The sequence below is a fragment of the Glossina fuscipes genome, unplaced genomic scaffold (genome assembly GCF_014805625.2).
Source record: "Glossina fuscipes isolate IAEA_lab_2018 unplaced genomic scaffold, Yale_Gfus_2 0, whole genome shotgun sequence".
In the NCBI taxonomy this organism is placed as follows: domain Eukaryota; kingdom Metazoa; phylum Arthropoda; class Insecta; order Diptera; family Glossinidae; genus Glossina; species Glossina fuscipes.
The window spans coordinates 14,975,770-14,996,070 of NW_023998414.1; the positions used below are offsets into that span (position 1 = coordinate 14,975,770).

The window sequence follows — 20,301 nt, forward strand, 5'->3', positions numbered from 1 at the left end:
TGACTTTCAAAGGGAAATAATCGCAAACTCTCTCTTTCTCTTACTTGGCAACATCATGGTGTTGCAGGCATTGTTATTGTAAAATTTTGCTCGCTCGGAGAGATAAAGACTTGGCAGCATCAAAGTACTGCTGGCATTGTTTTTGTAAAATTTTGTTTCAGTCGTGTTTGAAAAGGAGAGAAAAAATAGAGAGAAACTTGAGTACAAATCTAAACATTTGCTAGATTTTTTTGTTCATAAACCACAAAATTTTTACTCTCAAAAACGACTTGTGTATCAACAGAGGCTTCAAAAAACTTAAGTACATTTTACTCTGAGAAATTGAAATTCATTCTCTGCGTTGTTGCGGAGCATCCATAAGAAATGTACAGCAAAGACAGCAAAGTAAATTTTATTCTGAGAATTCAAATTTTATTTCAATTTTTTCTCTTTTGGATGTAAGACGTGTGGACTTCTTATCGCGGGAGCTTGTGCAAATGTTATACGTAAATATATATAGTACTGAGAAGAAAACTATACAAAATAATTACTTTTACATACGATTAATTAATTAAAATGTATTTAATGTTAAACTTAGGATGGCTTAAACGTTTATTTTTCAATACGGCTTACTAACGGTTTTATCTAGACGTCTTGCTTGTTGCTTACAAATTTTTGAATTTATTTCTACGCTGTTTGCGTTGAATAAATGAAATGAATATAAGTGAGAAACACAGACGATAGAGTTAAATAAGAATTATATGCAAATTCCTTTTACTGCATCAAGAAGAAAAGAAATACTAAGAAAAAAAGAAGTAGCTAATATGAAAATGAAGTAAAAAAAGTTAAAAATATAGCGAAGTTTTGTGAGCGCGTGTGGTTAAATGAACAACGATACCATTTTCTGTGAGTTGAGTTGTTTTCTTCTCAACTGCCTCCTTTTGAATCCAGTAAGAGCGTTTGAGTGTTATATTTATGGCATGTTTTTTTATTGTACACCAAATTAAAGTAAATTAGCTGGAAGGAAGCGTTAAATTTTAATTTTCAAAAATAAAAAGTGTAATTTTACGAATAACTGTCGTTATACATTTACAACGTTCACCTTTCTAATTTAAATAAGAAAAGAATAAAGAAAGAAAATTTTGTTAAGAGTAGAGCACACACGCGCACATACGATTTAAAACGTACTTAGCAAAAGAAAAAGCAAAAAAGAAAAAAAAAAAAAACGAATCATCCAACACTCGAAATATAGAGAGTAGAGTAGAGAAGATGGAAAATGTAGAAGAAACGAGAGAAAACTCTGGTTCAGAAAATATATGAACTTATTTTATATAAAACGCAAAGGAAAATTGATAAAAACCAGTTACAAATTAAAGCTGAAAGTGAAAATCGTTTTGGTTCGTGTTGGACAAAAAAAAAGAAAAAGAAAGAAAACATAAATTTTGCAGAAATTCGTGAAAAAAAAATTCTTATTGTAAATTGTACTATAACTCCGAGTGTGTTTAGGCTAAAGAAAACCATTTGCGGCGTTTGTTTTGCTGGCGTGTTGAATGTAACGAAACGTAACGACAAACTTGGCGCATTCCCTATTCTCTGTATATTTCCCTTATTTAACGACCTTAACGAGTTTTGTATTAGAGTTTATTTTGATAATATATGTATACATGTGTGCATATGTATGGGCAAATACATGAGATTGTGTATGCTGATGATTAACTCTCTGTTGCCATTTCATTTGCTCTTTGTGCCTAATCAGAAAACTTAAACACGCACACACATAGATATCGCAAAATAACTCCATTCTCTACTTTATTTGTACAATCAACAAGAAACAGAACAAGCAAGCAAATGAAATGGCAAACGAAAAAAATCATTTCCTCTCCATATAATTGCTGTTGTTGTTATTGCCGTGACTATCAAAACATCAGTCGCATTTGTGCGAGCGAGCTATTGGCGAATGAACAAAGAACAAGAAATTTTGTGAAACTCTCTGCTTAAACTGTTAAATTGTTCAAAATTTAAAATTTAATAAAGTAAAAAAAAAAAAAAAAAAAATTTGCTTGTTAGGTCTTTTTATGGAAATTTTTTATTTATACTAAAAAAATTGAAATATTTTCTCTGCTATAAATTATTCATTGTTCAGAGGTGCGCGTGTGTGTTTGTGTTAAGTCTGAAAGGAATTCTTCGATAAGCAAGTAAAGAAAACTTATAAATTCAATATGTTCGCGGACGGTATCTTTCCGATTGGAGATGGTATGCTGGACATAGAGGAGGAAAATTTAAAAGGACTTTTGGTACTTCATGATATCAATGAAATTTATGATGTGGAGCAAACTCCATTTGCCAGGTAAGTTGGCCAAACTTCTCTCCGAGTGCACATTTTATTTATGTGTAGGCATAAGCGGTTGTGTGTAAACGTACACATGTAAAAATTCATATATGTACAAAATGTGTCCTACTTTTCATTAAAAACGACATACATACACAAGCATTGTTATACAACAAATGTTATAGGGTTTTTTTGTTCTTCTCTTGCACGACTTTTATTATTATAAGAAGCAATGAATTTTCTTATATATATATATATATATATATTTTTTTTGAGTTGTCATTGCTGCTGATAATGTTATTCTTTTATGTAAAGTATTAGAACAGAACTTTTAAATATTTGTGCATTAAAATGCGCGTATTATATTCTCTATCTAGTGTTGGCAGGTGCAAAATTTACATATAAATGTAATGTAATGTAGGAACAGCTGTCGTGGTCCTCTTTGTTCGCTTTATGCAAAAACTTATATTATGTTCTTAAGTAAACACATATATAATACATTTTTATTTTATTTTTATTTTTTGCATTAATGTTATTTCGGTCGAAAACGGGTGCCTCAAGGTAGCTTTTTAAATAGTAAGTCTACCTTAAGCCCGAGTTTAGCCAGAGGTGTTTAACTATCTTACAACTCCATTCCAGTCCATAATGATAGCCCTTCAAGTTAGCCTTTGAGTTTTAAATAAAATTTTTTTCATTGTCGCATGAAAAAAGTGGAAAGTTTCTAGAATCACTTAAACTTACATATATTTTAATAACGAAATTACTACCCTGTTAAATACCTTAATCTACTGAATTATATATCTAAGCAATTTTATCTAAGATAACTTTGAGAAGCAGATAAGTTGTAAAAAGATTAAGATTATAGATAAACTAAGAAAGTATCTTTAAGTCTCTATAATGATATTCTGGCTGATAATTTAACAAGTCTGTTATGGAGTGTATTGCGACGTCTTTTTGGGCCATCTTAATCATTTGTAGCGGTCTCTGTCAGCGCGATTGATGTCCTTCAGAGTGGACAATGCGTAGATCACGTTCGAGTTTTAGCTTTTGCTCACACTTTACTTTCCACACTTGCTTAACTTTACTTTCGCGCACATTCTTTCGTTTCGTTTTCTTGTAAGTCATTTTTCAAGATGATTATGATCTAATTGCTATATTTTGCATTGCTTTGCAATAAATATATATACACATCTGTGTATATTTTGCTGGGTATTTACAAATTATTAATTAAGAGGACGTAAGTGCATATTAATTTTTACACATTACACAATAGTTGCTATGGTTAACAACTTTGACTATGTATCGTGCGTGGTGCGATTTTATTTTTCACCTCTGTATACCAGCATTTCGTTGACCATAACAATAAACGCGAGTATCAATTTACATTAATTTCATAAATTTCTATTCGTTAAATATTCATAAAATGGGTAAATGGTTAAATATAAACACAGCCTTATGTCGCCTTTAATGACCAACTCCGCTTGCGAAATAAATGCAATTATGTCATTTCACAAGATCTATAGTACCCAAAATTGCGCACACTTTATAATCATCTACACAACTTGACACATTAGTGTGCTTTAATTCTTTTTGCTTTTTCGTCCGGGGGGCGTCTTCAGCGATTGTGAAATGCGAAATATGGGAAATCAACCTTCAGTGCATATCTCAAGCGAGAGTATATGGATGTGTCTGAAGACGCCTCGAGAATGTGTGGAAAAAAAATTATTATCTAAAAGAAATTTCTTCCGTCAAATTTCTAGCATTCTCCCGAAATGTTCCGAAAGGATTATCTGTGTGAAAACTAAAGGGGTTGCAAGCTAATGGAAGATAATAATAATATTTCAAAACTTTAAACAAATTTTTCTCGAAAGAAGAAGTGCTCGGACCTATTTACCCTAAGAATTACACACAAATCTGGCTATCACAAGACTTGGGGGCTAATCATTAGGCCTTTGTTCTCTCTTTCGAAATCTATTCTCAAGTTAGGAAAGGATGCTATAAATCGCAAACTGGATCAATGTGATTTTCATAAAAAAAGGTTTTTAAAAAGATTTTTTTAATAGGAAAACAAGCTCAAGACTTGAAGCATAAATTATCCCTTTCTTTTAATGCTGCTTTTAATGCTGCGGAATAATATTTAAAAGGGCTTATGGGTAGGGAATTCTTTATGTGACTCAGAAAGTAGGTTTTTTGAGTGAAGTCACCAGAACGTTTTAGGTAACATAGCGATTTGGGACGATTGATAATTTCGATATGCGGTTGATATATGTCTTTGCCAATTGCATTTCAGTGCTGAAAGCGTTAGGAAATTTTATAATGTAAGCATTGCAAATAAAAAGTAATTTGAATGGTTTGCTAAAACTCATCCACTCTCAACACTCTCATCGCTTTCATCATTGATTCCCGATTGACTTCAAAGTTCTCTCAACTACAGCGTCGTAATAATTTCCCCACGAATATGCGCTTATTCTCTTAAGTCCCACAATCCATGCAAAATTCTTGATAATTGTATACGCTTATTCTCTAAAGTCCCACAATACATGTAAAGAAATTTATTCAAACATTCTCAATTGTAAACAATTTTTATTTTCTCAATTGTATGGAATTTTTATACAAATTACTGAGAACATATACATATTAATCTCGCATCGATGGCTTTTTTATAAAGAGACCTGTTGAATGATTGAGAACGAATATGCGCTTATTCTCTTAAGTCCCACAATACATGCAAAATTCTTGATAATTGTATACGCTTATTCTCTAAAGTCCCACAATACATGTAAAGAACGACGAGATTGAGTTGAAAATCGAAACTCTTGCCACTCAGGCGGATAATTTGGTGGAAACATTGGCAGTTGCACGCTGGTTGATATTGAAAATGGAGTAAATTGGTCGAAGGACACGCCCACCGTATCACGTAAATTTAGAACATTTCCGTTTTTCAAAAGAATAAAAAATTGATTTTTTGCTCATTACATATAAATTGTAGCAGGTAAATGTACAAAAATTTGAAAGCATATTTAGTGGATGATGCTGTAGGACCTGTACAAAAATGGGAAAAGTTGACCACGCTCACGTAACATTGTAGTGTATCAAAATTTAATTTTTTTTTCAATACCTTTATAACGTGCAGAAAAAAGCTTCAAAAATCCTATAAAGTAAATAAATTCATGGGCAGTTTGAATTTTAAGATATCTCTAAACATGTCCGTTTGTTCACCTGTCCATCTGTCTATCTGTCCAACTATGTAGTATTTGCTCTGTGTAAACATTCTCCCGTTAACGAAAATGAAGATATCGCCTACAAATTTGCAAAAGATTTTGAAATTGACTTAAACATATCCAAGGACACGCTTACAACGTCCACAGGCCTAAGTGACAAAAACTTTTATTTTGAAATCAGAAAAAGGTCAGCCATGTGCTCCCCATATTATAGCGCATAAAAATTTAGTTCTTTTACTTTTTTTGTCTTTTTTAGAAGGGTTTGGGATTTGTTTATTCTAAATGATTTTATTGCCGACTTGTGATGAAATTGTTCTTGAAAGCCATAGATGTAGAGCAGATGTTCGAGACAGAAAAAAGCAGAAATGAAATGATTTTAACTAGAGAAATAAATAATTACCTTTTCCCACTTGGATAGCCGAAGGTTTAAACTCAATTCTATGGAGCAGAGCTTGACTTTAGACAACCGGCGCGGTTTTGACGTGTGCTCAGATGGGCTTATACGGCCTCTGCTATGTATTCTTCCATAAAACTTTGGCAAATCTAATACATTTCTTGTGGTGACACAAAAAAAAAAATTTTCATAAAAAAGTATTATACGAGAATGTCATATAAAATACAGGCGTTTTGTTCCCCGAAGTCTTCGCTGGTCCTAATATAAAAAAATCAAGTACGGAATAATAATACCGCAGGCGATTTCTTGCCCAATGGATGTTAGTTTTTCACGCAATAAGCGGCGAACAAATTTATCGTTGTTTGTCTCTGCTTTTCCTTTCAATGTTCGTAAAAAAACGAAAAAGGAGAAAAACAAGATCATCCGATATGATCAGGTGTCCATAATTGAAAAAGAGTTCATTATTGCTTAGAATAAGGTATTGCGCCCATGCATATAATTAGCTTAACCCTTATTTAATCTTACCAAGCACTCACTATTGCATTTTGAACTCAAATTTTTTAGTTATTTCATATTGCATTTCCGAGATATTCTTTCTTAACGTGCTTTAAGTTAACGATGAATTTTAAAAAATTTGAAGTTAGTTATGATATTAGCATTAAATCTTTTCACAAACTATATATGATTAAAATATATATCGGTATGGTTCACGTTCACATAGTTAGAAAGGAGATCGCTTACCATGAGAGTTGCGTCGAGGCACTCTGTTCACCATATCAGAACAGTAGTCACAGGACCGTATTTAATAGTGTCTTGACGGGCAACAGTTTTTAATCGCAAATAAATTACTTTTAAATCTTTTCAAGTTTCTCCCCATTTTATATAATCATCGAAATCATATATGGTCGGTCTGCCTATAATATTTGTATTTGCGGATATGTAAATGAATTTGAACTAGAAACGAAAACAAAAATGAAAAGAAAACTTAAGAATGGAGCCGAAGTCGATTAGGTGGCAGCAGACTTATTATTGTTAGGATATTTCACGTCTTCCGAGCTTTGTTACCGTGAGCAATTCCAAAATTGTCCATCCTTCAATGACGGGTCTTAAAAGGGACATTTTTTTCTAAATTCCGAGAAAATGTTTCCTGTCATAATGTTGCAACACACAAGAGAAAGCGTCAGAGACCCTATTTAAGTATATATTCTTGATTAGCATGAAATTCTGAATTAATTAAGTCATGTCTTCAAATTCGATAGAAACAGTGAAAGTTTTTGCACGCGGTCTGATATTGAAAATGGTCCAAATGGTCAGAACAAAAGCCCATACTGAAGCGTAGCATAGCTTCATGAAAATAGCCGAAGCGAGTGGCGCCAAGTATTGTAATGGTGGTGGGTATGCGAGAGTCGGCCAAAGCCGTTTATTTCTTTCTTATTCGTTTTCATGTAGTATTAGTTTTAAGAAAAACCTTACACTTAACTCTGACTCTCTAATGACCTCTGACAAACTCATTATATTTGTAAAACCTATACACGATAATCATGGTAATAAAGTCTGTTGCTGCTACCATAACAACAAAAATGAAATTTTTATTTTTTATATAAGAAAAGTTGCCAACCAAGCAAAAATGAAAAAAGCATTTTGTATCGTTTTTGCTTTTCACCAAGATTCTGAAATATTTTAGTTAGCACTCAATAGAAAGTAAAGTTGAAAAGTTATAAATGCTTTTACCCATCTTACCAAAGTCGTACAATAACAACAATAAACCAAAAAAAAAAAAAGAAAAAAAAAAAAAAAAAACATATAAAAATAAAAATATATATATATATATATATATATATATAAGTATTTTCATTACACAGAAAACTAAACTGACTCCATAACCATTTGCACAAATTGTTGATAATCAAAGCAAGCTAAACAAACCAACCACATCATCGTTTTTCCCAACCCTCTGTTTCTTTGCGCTATGGTAGTAGAAAAGTAATGAAAAAGAAAAAAAAAGACTTTTTTCTAAGACCATCATTTCAATAAAAGTTGAATACCCACGGAGATGACTTGCACCCAAGCACACAGACCACTGTACACACTGTTTACACATGTAGAGAATGGTTGATTTTTGAAATGACAATCTGTCCCTATGTGTTTTAAGCTGACATTCCAATAATTTGCTATTGTTGCAAAAAGATTTAAAAAAAAAAAAAAAAAAAAAAAAAAAAAAAAAACAAACTTGTTTGACAATTTTTTTTCTTATGCACTTTTGCTTTTCATGTCCTACACTACCCGATGTGTAAGCGTATTAGCTATGTTAAGATTTATGTCACAATCAACAGATTTTCGCCACATTATATAAATATATATATATATATCTATTTCGATCGATACATAATAACTTATCATGATCGATTTTGTGCAAGTTTAACAGCTGCTCCTCCCAACTATTACTCAAAAGGAGCACAAATGGACTTGTAAAAATATGATTTTTTCTTGTTGTTTTCCTCATTCGGGCAAAACGAAATTGAATTTCCATACAACGCCCGTATATCAATTTATTATAAGTGATTTATTATTATTGTTATTTTGATAATGAAATAATTATCATAATAGAAGAAATTTGGCATCGGATTTGAAATTTCACATTAGACTGTAGTGTGTTAGATAATTTCATATCGACTGATACGCTAATAATATATCTTTTCTTCTTACTTGCTTTGGTTTTTGCCGTTTAGTTTCTTTAAAGTTTCGTTTTAACGAGTTTTTAAAGTTTGTTTCATGTTTTTTGACCATTAAGGTCTAGAATCCCTAATTGCTGCCGCTGCTGTATGTGAAAACAAAAAGAAAACGAAAACGAAAACGAAAAAAATAAATTCAAATATTAATGAAATTCACTTTTTAGGCAAATTGAAATTCAGTCAGAGTTCCCCTAACTCGAAGACCTTTTTCTCCTACTGTTTAGTTTATACTAAGCAAAAAAAAAAAAAATGGAAAGATATTTGCAAAATTTGCAAAACAACAGTGTGCCGCCCATCATCATACCGTATGTCAATAATGTGAAAACTCGTTTGGTGAGGGAATACCCCAGACTTCGTGTGAAGGCTTCCAGAAAATAATTCCCTTATCTTTTATTATAAATCTATTTTTTCCCCCTTTCATTATTTTGAGCTCGATATATATGTTATTTTACAAGTTTTTGTCTTACTCGTTACACGTTAATTATTTGTTTAAGTCGATAATCGTGGTTTGTTCCTTGTTCTCGAAACATTAATTAAAATTGTAAATTTGACAAATAATTTTGATATACATATTACATATATATTCTTAAAAGATCTAATGTTATAAATTCATGATTGTAAAGCCATAGGCCAACTTATATAAGAACAAGCGCATATGAATACCATGTACAAGAGAGGTTATACTGCACGTACGACCCCTAATGTATTCATCTTGCTCGCTAACAATCTTAATAATCATTTTCGTCGCACTATCGAAATGATGGCCGGGTTACTTCCCTTCAGTGTTTCGCTCAACAACTCTCATATCACCAAATCACCGAATATCGCCAAATGCGCTTCGCAACTTCAAATTTATAGTATTTATTGACATGTTCATGGTTAGTTTACCTACATCGTTACGGCAGAATGCATTTGAGTGAAAGTCAAAGATGCACCCTTAAACGATTTCTCTAGCGTGTGTAGAAAATAATAATATATTTTGTATTAAAACGAAGCTGTCGTTCCCATCCCGAAGACGAGCGTGTATGCGATTATCAACCCTCTGATAGGAACACTGCATAAATAGGTTGAAAATATTCGAGGATAACAATTAAAGCAAATGGCAAAATGTAAAGTACTCCCGTTCCTTATACAACATCTATTTTAGTCGGCTTGGATCGAATTTCTTAGCCCTCATCTATCAATCGTTTGTCGGTCGTTTAATTGAAAGCTAAAGCGGGTAATAGTTGCTTCGATCGAGATAACGATCGTGTATCGTATTGCACGCACACCGCACCTATGATTTCACTGCATTTCACTGTAAGAAGTACAACTACAACAAATAAAAAAAAATTATAACCTTATAGCAGGACACGATCGATAATTGAATACTTTACATCACTCGTCGTTTAATACATGTAACTCATATATGGGAGGTGGACGAAAGAGTGGTCGAATCCGAACCATTTTTAAGTGACCTTACGAACACAGGGAAACAAGACGGAGAGACAAGTTGAAAGCGATTCAAAATCACTTTCTGGATCGATCGGTGCTATAAAAGCTGGGTCTATCTCAAGTGCTTCTCGATGTTGCATACATCCTTGCAAATTTAATCTACGGTTATACCACGATGGTGTCATATGCATGCTACTCTACATTTCTTATGAATCATTCATTGGATCAAGGCGCGATGCAAAATTTTTTAATTCGCTTCATTTGAAAATGATAGTCACGCAGACAGGAAAAGGGTAGCTCCACGATCAGTTAGTATGTATTATGAGTAATGCTCGATTTGGGCACTCGCTATTTCGGCGAAAGAAGTGAGTTATTGAATATGGAATTGCGAGAGAGTCGATCCTTTATGCGAATTATGAGTGTATTTAGTTTGCAATATATTGTCTGCATTCCGTGCATGGGCTCGTGTTCGTGCTCATGCTCATGCTCGTGGCAATTATTTTAAAAATGAAGAATTTCGAAATTAGGCTAATTAAATCGGGCGAGGGAGGAACGAATTTGATAATGTATACAGTGCTTTGAGGTCATAATGACGGACAGACAGACAGGTTAGAGAGATATCAGCGAATCTAAGCCTGTTATCCCTGTTAGTCATGATTGCAACGATGTACAGATGTTTGTAAATCTGATTTATAGCCCTTGCCGCCTGCGCTAATAGGCAGTAGGTATAGAAAAATAAATAAATGAATAAGAATAAAAGATTAAATAACTAAAAGAGAAAAGATTACTTGAAGATTGTGTTTCAATTTTTTTTAAATTTTTTCATTTTGAACTAAAAAAAGCGAACGACCTTCACAGTCATTATTGGTTTGCTGTAACCAGTCATGGATGAGTAGCCAATGGAGTTATGTCAAACAAGAATGATGGGCACACACATACACTTACACATATAAATACATATATATATATACAGTTGCGCAGTAAAGTCTGCATACAGCACGAAAAATTAAGTTGGTTTCTCTTATTAAAAACTGCAGTTGTGAGTTGAGGGACAAAAAATGTATTTCTTACAAACTAAGACCTCATATTAAATAAGAATTCAAGATTTTTCTCAAAATGCATACCCAAACGATGACGGCGGCGTCTACCCACCATGCTTTAATGAACTATGGATTGTCAGCGCTGTGTTAGGTTTTCTTCATACTCTTCCTTTACCATCGCATCTGAATAAATTAAATTTGGACTCGCCGCGAAGAGGGCATTATCTTTGCTTATAAATGGTTTTTTTTTCCTGGGATGTGGCTTAGAAAATCGTTAGCCTTTGAAACATTGCGAACGATTTCGGAATGAATACTTATTGGCTTTCGTTTTGTTTGTAGTCTGTATTGAACTCCTGTGATGATGATGATGATGGTGATGATGATGATGATGATGATGATGTTGATAGCGGTGCTGGAAGTATATAATAGTAGTTGTCTAATCGAAGTCAAAGACACATTAGCCAAGCACTTCTCAAGACAAAGCGATGGCTAAAGAAAGAAATAACAAAACAACAACAACAAAAACAACAACAACAACAACAAACAGCAATAATAACAAAAGTATAACTAAGCAAGCTGTATAAGTCTGAGTAGTATTTGTTGCTGTTGTTTTTGTTATTGCAAGCATTGTTATTTGCTTCGGTAAAAGTATGTAGAAAATAAGATGTTGTTGTGCTGCATTCCCAACTGGTTTTTAGTGCACATTGCTTTCAGAATCAAAATTGACTGACTTTCTTTCTGTCTGTCTGTCTGGGCATCCTTATAACTTGTCTGTCGCTTATTTTAGTTGAGAGACTTAAAAACACGCAAAATTTTTCCTTCGATATTATAAAAATAGCTTGCATTTTTTGGCCAAGTAACTGAAGACGATGCTATCATCGTCAGAAGCCGTCGTCACTACTACCATCACCGTCATTACTAATATTGTTTGTTGCTGTTGTAATTTTCTTGATGACTACGATAACTTTTGTTGACGGTGAACGCTCTTTCTTACTGCTTTAGCTTAATCAGAACCTGAATTGAGTATGTCTCATGCTAACATGAATTATTTGCGAAATAATTTTTTAGAACAATCAGACGCTCATTTTTTTTTTTTTTTTAAAAGCCTTTTCTTTCTTTTCGTTTTCTGCTTTAGTAAATATATTTTTTGAGATATATTGTGGGCAAGCTCGACTCTTCTTTCGTAGAAAGACAAAAGACCTTAGTTATTGTCAAAATAATCAATTAAGGTATTGAAAGGGATTTTTATTATAGCACTTATAGTATGTGAAGGAGGATTAAGTTGGATCCTTAAGTAGGGTGACAATTTCAATTAAACAAGTATTCTCCATCATGGATGCCTATCATCTTCTGGCAATGGTCAAAACTAGACTACGTAGGAAAAAAAAAAAAAAAAGACAGACAAAATTTGACTTAATAAATACTAAGCATACGAAGATGGTTTCCATGGAAGGCGTTCGAAAACATAAACATAATTGATTTTCGACGTGTACTCCTCAAAAAAAAAAAAAAACTCGAAGCCGATACAGTCGCGACATTGATTTTGATTCGAGAAATTTATAGGATCCATTTACGACCGGTATAGACCGACTGAATAAATTTGCTTGTAATTAACAATAAAATTAAATTGAACAGTGATAGATTTTTATATATATATATTTTTTTTTTTTAATTTCCAAAATATATTTTTGTCACGAGATTGTTAAAATCGTAAACAATAAACGAATCGTTTTCTTTTTTTTTGTGTTAAATTAAAATTTATTTATATTTTTTAATCTAATTTGAAATTCGTTGAGCGTACAAAAGGCAGAAAAGATAAGAACTCTAGTAAGAAGCAATGTGAAAATGAATAAAAATATTGCTACCTTTGTTTAGAGCGAGCATGAAAGCAAAAAACAAAAGACATAGAATAAGCATAGCAAGTTGTATGTTTTACAGAATTTCATAACAGACATAAACAAATGCGACACGACACCACAAATTGAGACAAGAACTGGCGAGTACGTTATTTTGATACCTTTCAATTTTTAGTGTTCAAAAAAAAACTGTTATAAGGCATGCAATGTTCCAAAGTCCAAGTTTAATGATTTTTCCATAGATGAAAAGACCTTCAAAAATATCTAATTATAATCAATTTTTTCCTACTGAGGTCCAGTCTTCTAGACAAATGCCAACGGCATAGAACAATGTTTCTACCGAAGCAGATCATTTTGATTCTTTTTCTCTGTGAAATTGCCATAGCCGCCGCACATATAAAGATGAAAAGCTGAAATTTTAACCCAAGGTTAAAAAATGCTTGCGATATGTTCATATAGACGACCACAACAGATTATAAATTGAGACAACCTCGAGAAAATATCGATCATTTTTTGTCGTATTTTCGCTTATCACTTACGATCACGTGACGATATTTCAGACAACCGACTTTTACTACCCAAATGTTCTCCCAAAATGCCTGCATGTTCTTGCAAAATTAGTCTCAGTCGATTAAATTATTCTCAGTTGACCTCCAAATTTGTACATAATTGCGTGAAAGGTGTACCGGTGTGCGTTAGAATGAATGAAAATTATCGTTATATCGAATGAAAATTTCGTCGTTGTCTACGTCCATTTAGCGGTTAGACGTAGAAGAGCATTTTTCCCGTTGTACGCCTTTACGCACGCGAAGGCGTACAACTGCTTATAGCAATAGCTAAATAGACTGCATCCGTTAAAAGTTATCATAAAAGATGCCTTATTATCTGGTTATCGCAAACGCAAAGCCGAAGTGAGTATACTGACGAATTATTCAGGGGTGGTCCTGCAAAAGATAAGACAACTTGAGCAACGTGTTATCAATTTGTGGTATGTAAGGAAAACTCATGCCAGATTCGCACGCAAAGCACATAGTAACGTTAAAAGAGCTTCAGGAAAAAAATTCATTATTTCATCATTATTTTTTTTTTTTTTTCTTCTAACAAGAAAGTAATTAAAATCAACTGATAACAACTCAGGCCATTTGAATAATCGCGATTTGGAATACTGCTTATTGTCCCTAAAAGAAATTGCAGCATAGCAATTGCTTATTATGTGCTTTTAAATTATTTGCAAGTGATCCAATTTCACTTATTACGTTAGGCCAAAACAGACCATTTTAAAAAGTTTTCACCAAAAGTAATGTGTTTGTCCTCTAATTTCTTTTCAAATTACGAAATAGTTTGTGATCAACTTATCATCTTATCGCGCCTCCACTACTAAGGAGGGAGGAAGGTATATTCGTTCTGGAATAACGTTTGCAATGCGAAAAGTAGCTTCAGAGGCCTTATGTGCTTGGGGGCATCAAGTTTTCAATCGATTTAACGATCCTCGTCTGTCCGTGCGTCCCTCCCATCATAGTAAAACTCGAATTTGGGAAAAACATTCGGGATTCTTGTAGGCAAGTCGGCATTGAAAATCATCTCTAATTTTAGGAGAAAAAAAATAGGACTTTGCCCATCACTCATAAACGAAAATGATAAAAATTTGTGCACGTACTTTCGTTTAAGATAACTATGCCGACCATCGTATAGCGGATTCGGCCACAATCGAATATAATATTCATGTGTATTTTACTCTACACTGCTTAGGCGGAACTTTGAGATAGATTCACCTTTTACTATAGTCATCGATTCACAATCAATTGTTGAATCAGTTTCAGAATCATTTTCTTAATCCGATCTACGCTTGTTTGTCCGTCTGTCGGTTTTGTTTTCTTTTTTCTTCAATCTACAGATCGCAACCTTTGGCATATTTTGATGAAATTCATCATTCATCGTTCACACTGTTGAAAATGGTATGGATTGCCTCGTTTTAAAAACTCATTATATAAATAACTGTACTAAGTGAAGCGGTGGAGAATATTTAACAGTGATCCGTGTCCCATTACGTTGTTGTTTTTACTTGTTTTTTATTACGTGCTTTCTTCACTTTACGTTAACAACGGTTGAGACCCGTACAACGTAATATGTTTATTATATATTATGAAAATGTCGAAGAATTGAAATAAACTTTGAATTATTCAGCAAATAAATCCACCACAGAAATGGACGGCAGGACAGATGAATATGCTTAAAACAATTAACGGCGACCAAGAATCTATGACATGATTTTTGTGTAAACTCATCCTTCAACTTTAGAGCATTACTACTTAGGTGCACATTATCACAAATCTATAATAATTAAGAGATTTGCGATTATCATTAAATTAATAGGCACGAGCGATTAATATAATTTACTTACCCCTCTCAATCAAGTTTACATTGATTTTCATAATTTGTGGTTTTTATATTTGTAATTAACTAAATATATTTTCGCTATTAGCAAAAAAAAAAAAAAAAAAAAAAAAAAAAAATTACGCAATCTATAAAAGTATTACAATTTTTCACATCAATCATATAAAACGTAGACACTGGCTGGCCGTTTGTCTATATTAACATAGGAAATATCAAATAGTGTAATTAATCATAAAAGCTCACTGATCATGTATTACGTTCGGACATTGTATGGCAAAGCATTGAAGTTAGCAGACAGATCGACCAGCCAGTCAATCCCCCCGCTACTGTTTGTAAAAGCATAACTAACTGTCTTGGCTGCTTATCTTAAATTTGCTTTAATTTAACGCTGTTTCTGACTTTATTTGTATTTTTGTTGTAAATATATTTTTGTTTTATTCATTTCTCGCCATTTTTGCCAAATTACACGGAGCGAATTATTTGATTTTATGATCAAAACCGTAGTAGAATATATAATATTTTTATATATATGATAAACGCAGATGCATAGCATTAGCTATATATCTCGTGTTATACTTGCTTTTTCATATTATTAAAGAATGCGCAAAATTTCAGTTCAGAGATTTAGATGACCAATACGAAAGAAGATCTGAAATTTTCTGCAAAAAAATTAGTTTCTTTTGTTCCTGCATATGTATTATGCAGATTTGAAGGGAAATGAAACCGTAATTATACCAACAATCAATGACCAATTAAATAATTTACCCCTTACGCAGTTTATGATTTCGCTCCGTCCTCCTTACGACTGTTACTTTCAATATCATAGGCGGCGAGACAATTGGTTCATGCCCAAGCTTTTCTAGAAACTGTGATTATTCAACAAATTTCCATGAAAGGAAAGCATTAGGTGAATATGGCAGTCATACGTAAAGAACTGATACAACAGCAAATTATACGTCCAATTGCCGTCCACGTTTGATTTAGCGTCAGAAAGCGATATGCAGTTCGAGTTCGGGCAGTCATCAATAGATTAGCTTTCCCCCCTTCTTTGGGTTTTTGTTTCATAAAAAAAATCGATCAGTTTTCGTGAAAATTCAAATCATTAAATGCGAAATGTTCGTAACAATATAAATAGAATAAGCAAAAACACTGCAATGAGCAACGGCAAACCACTAAATACCCTACATTATTGTATAGTTAGCTATTCATGTAACGACTTTTTAAAGCAAGGCGGGGCATCGTCGAAAAAGTGACCGAATTTTAATCATTTTTAATAACATTTTTCCTTCGCCCGAAATAAATAAATGTCAAGCTGCATGCAAGAACTTGTAATGTTTCTGCCAAATTCGCAATCGTTAGAGGAGAATGTTTAAAACAGACATTACACAGACATTGGCAGATAGACCAGATGGACAAATGGGTACGTTTCGACTGAGAATTTGATGCTGATCAAGAATGAATAGATATGCTTTGTGGGGGGTCCCTGAAGCTTTCTTCGCGGCGTTGTAAACATTTCGATAAAATGGAGATATCCCTCATCGTTTAGTGATGGATATACGAATATCCCGAATTGAAATTTTGAACTGCAGAAATAGACATAGGGTAGAGAACGCCAAAAACATCATTCCCGCTATCATGATGATGGGATTAATTTTTCCGTCATTCATAAGAGAAGGCGACTGACTGCCTAGTGTACCGAACCTCTTTTATGAATGATTTTTCACTCAAAATTGGAACATTTTTTGCTATCATAGCGAAATTTCTACTATCCAGAATTAGGCGCTTAGTCCCTTTTCTTTTCAGGTTTTATTATTGTGCAAAGTAGACTTTGTTGCCAGATAAAAATTTACCTTTTATGGGGGAATGCTTACTAACTTATATTATATTTGGTTAAATTCAAAAAATATATATATTTGGTGCAAATTTTGTACTGTTAACTGGTATATCAAATTACCATTATGGATCAATTTTCACCAAGTACTATTGAAAATTAAACCGTTATGCCTAATGAACTGACCTTAAAATCCTGCCCCATCTGATCCACATTTTTCACATCCATTTGATTTGCTGAGTTAATATTAGCCATCGATTTTTGCAAATCGCACTTTTTTCATAAATTTCGCAATGAAACGTTATAAGGGGCGGAGGAGCGGTCATAAAAACAATTCGGTCCAATCTGTTGTCAATAAGGTGCGTTGTTGGACCAAAACACACCAACACACACTCTATACGACAACTAGTGTAACTGTATCTAATATTAAAAACTATCGACTTTTATTCACTCTCTATAAATAGATAATCATTTCTCTTTCTTTTCTCTTTATAGGTAAATATTGTCTTCTGCGAAAGAAAGTCGCGCTGCTACATATAGCGATCTATTGTTCTTTTTTTCACTATTTAATAACGGTAATGTATAATGGAAATTATGATACGGCTATAATAATCGACGAATCCTCTCTTGACAATTTTCGGACTACATTTCTTAGAGATAGATGTAGCGACGAGCTTTTCGTCCCAAAATCAATATTGAAGAAAATAGTTGACGCCGTGCTAGCGTGCATTAGAAATAAATTTAAAATAAAATTCTATTGCGAAATTTGGACGCGTCAATAAGCGTTCTAACGAACGTCTGGATAGTAGTTTTTCGGAAGTGTCTTTACACGATCAAGAGTTATAGGAGGTGAAAACATGAAAAAATTGTTCGTGCTTTCACGAGATTGTCTCGGTTCCTTCTATACTGTTGGCGTCCATGTAGACGAATCTCTCGACACACCTTTCGTAATCAGGGATGTTTGATCGACCGACGAATATTTGTGGTGAGTTTCAGTTTCATACGTTCATTGTTGTGGCTAAAGCGGTGCCGTATAAAGATAATGGGTTCCAGTACTAGGGTTGTCTTATTTTAATCTTTGCAAAGAGCGAACAAACAGGGGTGTGAATGTAGAATGTATTTGTTCCGTCAAATTGGCATTGAAAATATGAACGGAATAAAAGTCCAATCTAAGGCAATAAAGCATTAAATTTTTGCGATTTTTATTTTATTTTTTTTTTTTTTTTTTTTTGTATATCAAACTGATACAGTTTGGCCCATTTCGGATGGTTCGGATCCGATCACTTTTTCAATTTCATTTCATCCCATAGAACGCTTTATTTTGCGAAATCGTTATACGAATTATAGGTCAGTCAAGGGTATCTGATGGTAGGCAATGGCTCCCTATCATGTTTTGCCTCTCCGTTTTATTTCAATTCTTTAATTGGAGAATTTCCCTTTTTTTATAACTAATATATATTTATTATTTGATAACAACCTCCTAAGCGAAACTGAAATTTCCTGAGTTATCATAATGCAAGTTGCAAATAGACAAACTAAAAAGAAGTTTTTTTTACACCTTTTATTCATATATAATTATTTTTATAGAAGAAAGAGAAAAAAAAATTTAGCAATGCATTGTGTGTGTATTACATATAAACATTTATATTTATGTTAACCTTGAATTTTACAAGTATATGCGTGTTTTTGTGTTTCACTGTGTATAATAATGAACGATGTTTTATGCGGAATGTTTTCAATTTTTTTTCTTTTTACTTCAAAAATCAACTAACCAACCAACCAACCAACCAACCAACCAAGTAACCGTCAACCAACTTCAGCCCGGCTGTTAAAAAAAAAAAAAGAAAAAAGAAAACAGCAGCAACAACAGCAACAATAGCAAAAGTATTCAGTGTTGATTTGCATCTGCAATTAAATACGCAAATGCGTGCATTTATTCATATTTACATACGTACGTACGTGTGTGTGTGTGTTTGTAAATATATGTATGTTGGCCGCATCGATATTCCCTTAGTTTATTGTTGCATGTATTATGAATGTTTACAACAGTTTGTTATGCATGCACATACTAACACAAAAACACACATAAACACGCACACAAACATATATACGCGCAAACAAACAGAGAAATCTGCATACGCCTTTTCATTTTAATACGTGCGAGAGACGAACTCTGCTTAAATCAAATAACGTTTGAGGGGGAAGTAAGTTTATTATGTCTGTTTTTCATAATGCAATGTTTTTGTTATTGCTATTGTTGTTGTTGTTGTTGTTTAGTAGCAGCTTCGTTTTACTTTCGAGCATTATTTAAAGTAATAATTATGCTTGTTTTAGTAAAAAATTTATGATGGCATAACAAATAAATTTTCTTTTAAATGCATTTATTATTATAAAATTTTATTGTTTGTTATGTTGAAGATGCTTTTTTCCCTCTTCCCTAAACGCAAGCAGAATTCGACGTGCATCTGTGGCTTGGATGGCTAAATCATCCTCCAAGACAAAAATATTATTATTATTATTATTGTTGTTGTTGTTATTGTAAGTAATAAAACATTAAAAATAATGTAGACATTCTTTATAACTAGAAATAGACGCGACGCGCTATATGCCTTTTGAATGCGATTCTTATGCGATGCAATTATTATTATTATTATTATTATTATTATTGTTATTATTATTATTACAAATTTATCATTAAAAAGATTAAGGTTTTCTTTCATTTTCTTTATTAATGTAAAAAATAAACACACAAAACTTACTCGTAACCCTTAACGTTACATTCTATTATTCAACTTTTCTTTCGAATTCTCGATAGCTCAGCTTAACAAGTAAGAGTCGCCGCACTCGCTTTCAAATTTCAAGTAACAGTATTTAAGGAAGTTTGCGTTCTAACGAACCCTTAAATCCTCTAAACAAATGTGCAATAACTAATAATTTATGTTAATGTATCTACTAAGCTTTCCAAAGGCCAGCCACCCTCTTCATATTTTTCTCTTTCACCAATACTTCATTTTACTATTACATGTGGCCAGCCAAAATAAACAATTCTCGTTCCCTTTGCTGCGATCCTCGCTCATTCTCTTTTTGCCTA

General features: G+C 32.9%; 1 protein-coding gene across 1 annotated transcript in view; it reads left to right on the plus strand.

Annotated features, from left to right (window-relative positions):
- The first annotated feature begins 419 nt into the window (after positions 1-419).
- LOC119644690 (death-associated protein kinase related) overlaps positions 420-20,301 on the plus strand; it is a 172,879-nt gene continuing 152,997 nt past the window's right edge. Inside the window, exon 1 of the mRNA XM_038044380.1 lies at positions 420-2,326. Coding sequence (XP_037900308.1) covers positions 2,199-2,326 — 128 coding nt within the window. The 5' untranslated portion in view covers positions 420-2,198. The remainder of the gene's footprint in view (positions 2,327-20,301) is intronic.